The 7,006-nt window shown below is 39.6% G+C and overlaps 1 protein-coding gene across 1 annotated transcript in view; it reads left to right on the forward strand.

The window, feature by feature from the left end:
• Positions 1-6,773, forward strand: part of LOC140377274 (uncharacterized) — a 94,498-nt gene extending 87,725 nt beyond the window's left edge. Inside the window, exons 9-15 of the mRNA XM_072462620.1 lie at positions 1,331-1,421; positions 2,047-2,152; positions 2,789-2,862; positions 3,455-3,553; positions 4,368-4,484; positions 4,701-4,798; positions 6,202-6,773. Coding sequence (XP_072318721.1) covers positions 1,331-1,421; positions 2,047-2,152; positions 2,789-2,862; positions 3,455-3,553; positions 4,368-4,484; positions 4,701-4,798; positions 6,202-6,415 — 799 coding nt within the window. The 3' untranslated portion in view covers positions 6,416-6,773. The remainder of the gene's footprint in view (positions 1-1,330; positions 1,422-2,046; positions 2,153-2,788; positions 2,863-3,454; positions 3,554-4,367; positions 4,485-4,700; positions 4,799-6,201) is intronic.
• The last annotated feature ends 233 nt before the right edge of the window (positions 6,774-7,006 follow it).

A 7,006-nucleotide genomic window follows, 5' to 3' on the forward strand; every position in this document is an offset into this window, starting at 1 on the left:
TGTCAAATTTCATATAATTTCGCAAAACTAAACATTTAACCTCCATATAAAATCTGTAGGGGGCGCTGTGGCGCCAAATTCATTTATTTCACTTCAAGTAGGTTTAGGGCAAAGAGTTTAACAACTGATTCTAATTTGACGGAATTCGGACTTTATTTGCGCAAACGGCAGAAATTTTAAATATGGGAGATTTCTGAAATTCTAGCTACAGTTTGCGGCTTCGCCGCACAGAGACCGTGACAGGTATCAATGTAATTTGAATAACTTTTGATGTCCCACTCCTCAGTAGCATTTTCACCAAATTTCAGCTTTTTAGGGCCAACGCCCTGGGAGGAGTTCGTAAAAGTAAGACGTTTGGAAAAAACTCCCAAGTCATAATTAGCCATTTTTGAACCAATATGGCCGACATTTGGTTGGGCGGACGGCGTTGCCGTAATAATATTTTTTACTTCTCTTGTCACCATCTACCTCTGCGCCAAATTTCATGATTCTACGATAAGATTTTTGTTTGGGTCATTTTCTATCTCTCAATGCATTTTTGGTACATTTGAGGGCGCTGACATGCCATTTTTTTAAATTGGCGTGTCAGCCAGAATGTAGAGAGGCACGATTTTTAGAGGTGTGTAAATTTTTGTGACTTTTCGTCAATGTTCACTGGGTGAAAAATAGAATCTATACAGTAATAATGTTCAATTTTTGCATTACATGCTTATATGCACGGAACATGCAAGAGATGGGGAAAGTATTCGTGAGCTACTTAGGGCAAATGAGTGCTTTACATTGGGATCCCAATGTAAAGTGCTTTTTTAGTGCGCACTTTTGCACGGGCTTCGCCCGTTTACAAAGGTAATGTTCCATTTTCCTACTACTAATTAGTATGCACGGGGCGTGCATGAGTGGAGGAGTGCGTTAGTGAGTGTTTGGAAGTGGGCGAGCACTTCGCGCTCGATTTCGTGCGCACTACGTGCGCACTTTCGCAGCCGTGCTTCGCACGGCCTTACGAGATTAATAGGCCTCTCGCCAGCTTGTGGCGCTCGGGCCTAATAATAATAATGTTCACACTGCCCTTAACATCAGAATATTATTGTCCTATAAGTATTTTGCAGATTCAGCCTTAATGCAGTAGCCAGTGTTTATATAGTTTAAAATCCTTTGCCGCATCCACGTTTTCTTTATTTCACACTGTCATGAAAAAAATCATCGTTTGGGCCAAAATAAAGTCAGTTTGTACCTGCAGTTGTGAAGCGAACGTACCGTGTGAGCTCAGCGCTGCCTCCCAGTGGTCACTTGTAGTATGTGCATTAAACCTGGTGTTTCCTTCTCGCTCCAGGCTGCGCAGCTTCTACCAGAATGAGTGGGAAAAGGCTCAGCAGATGTATCAGGACGAGGCCGACAAATACAGAGAGCTGATGGAGAAGCAGGCGAGGACACACAAAAGAACACCTGCACCTCAGACCCATCTTTTATGAACGTTTCATTTGAACATTGCTTCATATTCACTCTTTTTTATTTGTTGATTGATCAATTCAGTGACAAAAAGCACAAGAAAATGGTGTAATTACTACATTTGCGTTATTTAAACAAAAGTACAGCTACATGTGCAAAAATATTACTCAAGTAAAAGTGGATTTAAAAAAAATCTTGTAGCCGTTTACAAATGTACTTCGAGAGTTGTTAGAGCGTTAAATGTGGAGAGTTTGATAAAGAATGGTGTTTAGCGCTTCAAATCTGATTCATAGTTTGATGTATATATTTTTGTTTGCTCAAAACCCAGACTTGAACTCAAAACCTTTAGGCAGAATGTCAACATGAACGTGCTAAAAATACTTTCTACTTTTGAGTCCAGTTCAAAATGTAGTGACTAGACGTAATGCGCTTTTACTTTTATATTTTTTTCTTATTTATTCAACCGAAATAAGCTGTAAAGTAAGAGTTTGTGATGCAAGTGACTTATGACGGACACGAGTCACGGAGCGCCTTTAAATCCTATGGAAAATATACTGAAACTGCATTATTTCATGTTGTTTGCTGCTGTTTCTCGCTCAGGTGGAGGAGCTGAGGAGCCGACAGGAAGCTGAGAGGAAGAAACAGGAAGAGACGCACAGCCAAAACGTGGAGTGTCTCACACAGCAGTACGAAGCCACTCTGCAAGGTCAGTGCACGTTAAACTGAACACAATACATTATGAGGTCGTGCCGACTCTAAAACACAGCCACCTGCTTGATTCCACTGGCAAAAGAAAATAAAAAACAAGTTAAAACCGTATAAAACCGACACAGGTTTTTATACATATTTAGTGTAATAAATATTTTTTTTTGTCAATTTTTGGGCTAAACTCTGCCTGTAAATCAACATATACACTTTATTTGTAATTATTTTCTCTTTAGGAGCCTTCAGTCATCATATGTTAATGTTTATCTGGTTAAAAATGTGTTAATAGAAATAACAAGTCGACTTATTTAATGATCAGTTGCAGCACTAGTGGTTTTGTGCGCTAAACATTCAAGCTCATGGGGAATAAATTAATAAAATTGCAAAATTGCCATTTTTGTTTTCGAAATATATATGATTAGAACATCGAGTGTATCATCTGCAATCCAAAGTATTCAAATGACCTCAAAAACAAGAGTATAAGTGATATTTCTGCATTGCGTGGTTTTGTTTCAGCTCGTTTTAGCACATTCCTGCCTCTTTGTTAAAATGTAATTTGAATGTTTAATTGACAATCCCACCTCTCAGTCGTGCGCGTGTAATAACAGTGTAATAACAGCACGTGTCTTGTGTTCAGAGCTGAAAACGACGCAGCGGACGGAGCTGGAAAACCTGGAGGCGACGGCGAAGGAGACGGAAACCTCGCTCTCCGTAAGAAACACGCACAATCTTTAAAACAACAGCTGATAATGAAATAATCCTTTCAAAATGTCACACTCTTCATGTCTTCTGCACTGACACGGAGCAAAGGATCATGGTCCATGTAGTTCCCTCTGTTTTCTCGCGGTTGCCGATACAATTTCCCGATACTCGGTGGATTCAATAATTCACTGCGGTAAAAGGCAAACTGAAAGTAGTTTGTAGTTTTACTTGTTTGCTATCGACAGGGGGAGCTAAAGGACACTACAACTCGACCCACAGTATTTAATTTCCTCAATTCATTCCATTTTTCTCATTTAAGGAGAGAAAGTTGACAAAATGTATCAAAGTGATGGATGTGAGCGTATCCTGCAGCGTTCATGTTGTTTCTCTGGTTTTCTACGACTGTTTACTAAATTTTATCCTTTTAGACACACAAATGAAATATTTAGCAGAGTTGTAGAGGTTGGTGTTCTCCTTCGTCGACTCGTGGACTTAAAATAGTCAGATTTTATACCTTATAGTCAACTAAAATATCAACTTTTGGCTTGTTGCGTTATCTTAAAACACGTAAATAAAAGACTGTGTGTGCTGGTTTTGGCAGGAGAAAGTGTCGGAGCTGACGGCGCAGAAAGACGCCCTGAGTGAGAAGCTGAACGCAGAGGAAGAGCGGAGGAAGAGGATTCTCAACGACAAGAGCCTGGTGTGTACTTTGAAGGTGCCTCTGATTATAACCCAGGCCACAGTGCCCCCTGCTGGACTGAGGAGTAACGCACAAACAGACTCACAAGTCTACTTTCGTGACATCCCCATCGTTTGCTTTGGTTTCCTCTAACGTGGAAATATGATGTGGAAAAAGGTGAAACTATATAACTATACTATATAATTATAATTCAGATAAAAGACTGGATCTTTGTTTGGAGCAAAGATTGAAGTCATCTGAGTCAACTTAGCTGGACAAGCTGAAGATAAAAACTGATCCATCAACGTGAGACAAGGTTGCCATGTGTTTTTATGGAAGCAATTTGTGTTGTTTTGGCTGTAAAAATTTTCTGATTGGCCAAAGATAATGAAAAAGAGGACAAAAAATGAGTTTGCTTCGAGGCCGTTGACACTGTATTTGTGTAACGTACTAATCCAGTTCTCAAATGTATCGCACCAACAGAACATTTTACTTTTACTAGCGAATCTGATCTGAATCTATCACAGAACTAAATCTGGTCAAACTGCAAAAAAATGAAAGAAGATTTAGACATTTTGGGCGTTGTTGAGTTGAATTTTAGAGGAAGAGAGAACATTATTAAGACAGTAATTTAAAGTGAATACACAAAAGATGAAATAAAACTGAGAACATATATTTTGAATTAAACAAAAATACCACCACATTAAGACTTTTACTTTCTACTTTTAATACAGTTCAATCCAAACCTGCTTTATATAAAGAGGGGAAAAAAGTTGCATTAAACTTTTGAAATCCTCCCCGACAAATGGATTGATTGCGTTCTTGTTGTTTGCAGAAGGATTCGCACACACTTTACCTGGAGCAGGAGCTCGAGAGTCTCAAAGTGGTTCTGGAGATCAAGAACAACCAGCTCCACCAGAAAGAGAAGAAACTCATGGACATGGACAAAATGGTGCCATAAGACTTATATTTTCACTTCGTTTTAGTTTATTTAGTAACTACAACTCTCCACATTTCAACTCTAACAAAAACACAGTGCGGTCATGTGTTTTATGTAAATCTGCTGTAGAAATGGAATAGTTTGCGTGGCGTAATATCTCACTTTCTCGTTCCTGTTTGAACCCGATCATGACCCTAATCCCTGTGCATTCTGCTCCGTGTCCTGCAGGTGGAGTCCAACATCAAACTGCAGGAGTGTCTGACCAAAGTGCAGCAGGAGAACGAGGACTTCAGAGCGCGGATGGACCGGCACGCGGCTGTCTCCAGGTGCGCCCCCTTTTATCCACTTTTATCTTCGTTTTAATCACAAAACGTTCGACGGACAAAGACGAGGACAGAACAATGTGACGTGATGTTGAGTCAGTTACTTTAGGACTCGTGTCAGATACTTTCACAACCATAAAACTGCCTCTAATATGTATTTATAACATGTTTGTCTTTCTGTAACAATGTCTCATGCTGACACCAGCAGCAGGTCTGAGGTTTGTGCTTGTAAAAAGTCACAAATAAATGTTATAAAGTGAAAAATCAAGAACATCAAAGTAATAAATACATTAAAAATGGTCAAAATGAGATGTTTTAACTTTAAAATCCAGAACATAAAGTTTTAGCCATAAATAGACAAAATAGATAAAATTGTGTTTGTTTTTCATTTTTGTTGTTTTTATTGCACTGAAATGCCCCCCTCTCCACAGACCAGACTTGTACTTGTTTCCATGGAAATGTTGTTGAAATGGACAAAATGGGACAATTATTCAGAATTTAGTACGCTGTAATTCTTCTTCTTCTTCTTCTTCTTCTTCTTCTTCTTCTTCTTCTTCTTCTTCTTCTTCTTCTTCTTCTTCTTCTTCTTCTTCTTCTTCTTCTTCTTCGTCTTCTTCTTCGTCTTCTTCGTCTTCTTCTTCGTCTTCTTCTTCTTCATCTTCTTCATCTTCTTCTTCTTCTTCTTCTTCTTCTTCATCTTCTTAGTCTTCTTCGTCTTCTTCTTCTTCATCTTCTTCTTCTTCATCTTCTTCTTCTTCGTCTTCTTCTTCTGCTTCTTCTTCTTCATCTTCTTCGTCTTCTTCTTCATCGTCATCGTTGTCTTCTTCTGCTTCTTCTTCTTCTTCATCTTCGTCTTCTTCTTCTTCTTCATCTTCTTCTTCTTCTTCTTCTTCGTCTTCTTCGTCTTCTTCGTCTTCTAAGTCTTCTTAGTCTTCTTCGTCTTCTTCTTCTTCATCTTCTTCATCTTCTTCTTCTTCTTCTTCTTCTTCTTCATCTTCTTAGTCTTCTTCTTCTGCTTCTTCTTCTTCTTCTTCTTCTTCTTCTTCTTCTTCTTCTTCTTCTTCTTCTTCTTCTTCTTCATCTTCTTAGTCTTCTTCTTCTTCTTCATCTTCTTCTTCTTCGTCTTCTTCTTCTGCTTCTTCTTCTTCTTCTTCTTCATCTTCTTCGTCTTCTTCTTCATCGTCATCGTTGTCTTCTTCTGCTTCTTCTTCTTCATCATCTTCTTCGTCTTCTTCTTCATCGTCATCGTCTTCTTCTTCATCGTCATCGTTGTCTTCTTCGTCTTCTTCGTCTTCAGCTTCGTCTTCTTCTTCTTTCTTTCTGTTGTTGTGTTGTTGTTCTAGCCTTGTATCCTGGAGACTATCTTTAATAAAGCTGTGCCCGGTGCTGTGTGTCGCCCCCTGCAGGCAGCTGTCGAGCGAGCAGGCCATCCTCCAGCAGACGCTCCAGAAGGAGTCAAAGGTCAACAAGCGTCTGTCGATGGAGAACGAGGAGCTGCTGTGGAAGCTGCACAACGGCGACCTGCTGGCCAGCCCCCGGCGCCTCTCGCCCACCTCGCCCTTCGGATCGCCGCGAAACTCCGGCACCTTCACCACAGCCGCGCCCCTGTCCCCGAGATAGCCCCGCCCACCACGGACACGCCCAGGGGTTTTGACGCTCAGGAGTGTTTCTTTGGGATGTAGTCATGGAAACGTCGTCTCATGACGGTGAAAGACGATACAGGACAGGCTCAAAGGCGCTGTCGTCATGGAGATTAAACTAAGCAGTGGGAACTACATTGACCAAGATCCTTTGCTCCTTTTCTGTATTTAACAACAGGAAAACCTGATCTCTGCAGTGGTTTGGCTCAAAATTCCTAAAAAACAGTTTGTTCTTTTGACTGTTTGCACTTTATAATAACTACACCTTAATTAGCCTTAATATAGCATGAAAACACTTAATTCATGATGAACAAATGGTTTATTAAGCACGATTTTGGCTGAATAACTACTTAATCAAGTAGTTAGAGTTAGCGCTTTCATTAAGTAGTTATTAAGCCTGAATCATTCTTAATAAACTCTTTCTTCATTATGACTTGAGTCTTTGTTCATGCTTTATTAAGACTAATTAAAGTGTAGTTAATACAAACATCTGCAAACTTTTCAAAAACTAAATGTTAAACTTGGCAAATTTGCAGATTATACGTTTTCAGAACTAGATTTTAATGTTTTA

This window comes from Eucyclogobius newberryi, unplaced genomic scaffold, assembly GCF_026437365.1.
Source record: "Eucyclogobius newberryi isolate DKJ021-1_F unplaced genomic scaffold, fEucNew1.0.hap1 SCAF_4, whole genome shotgun sequence".
In the NCBI taxonomy this organism is placed as follows: Eukaryota; Metazoa; Chordata; class Actinopteri; order Gobiiformes; family Gobiidae; genus Eucyclogobius; species Eucyclogobius newberryi.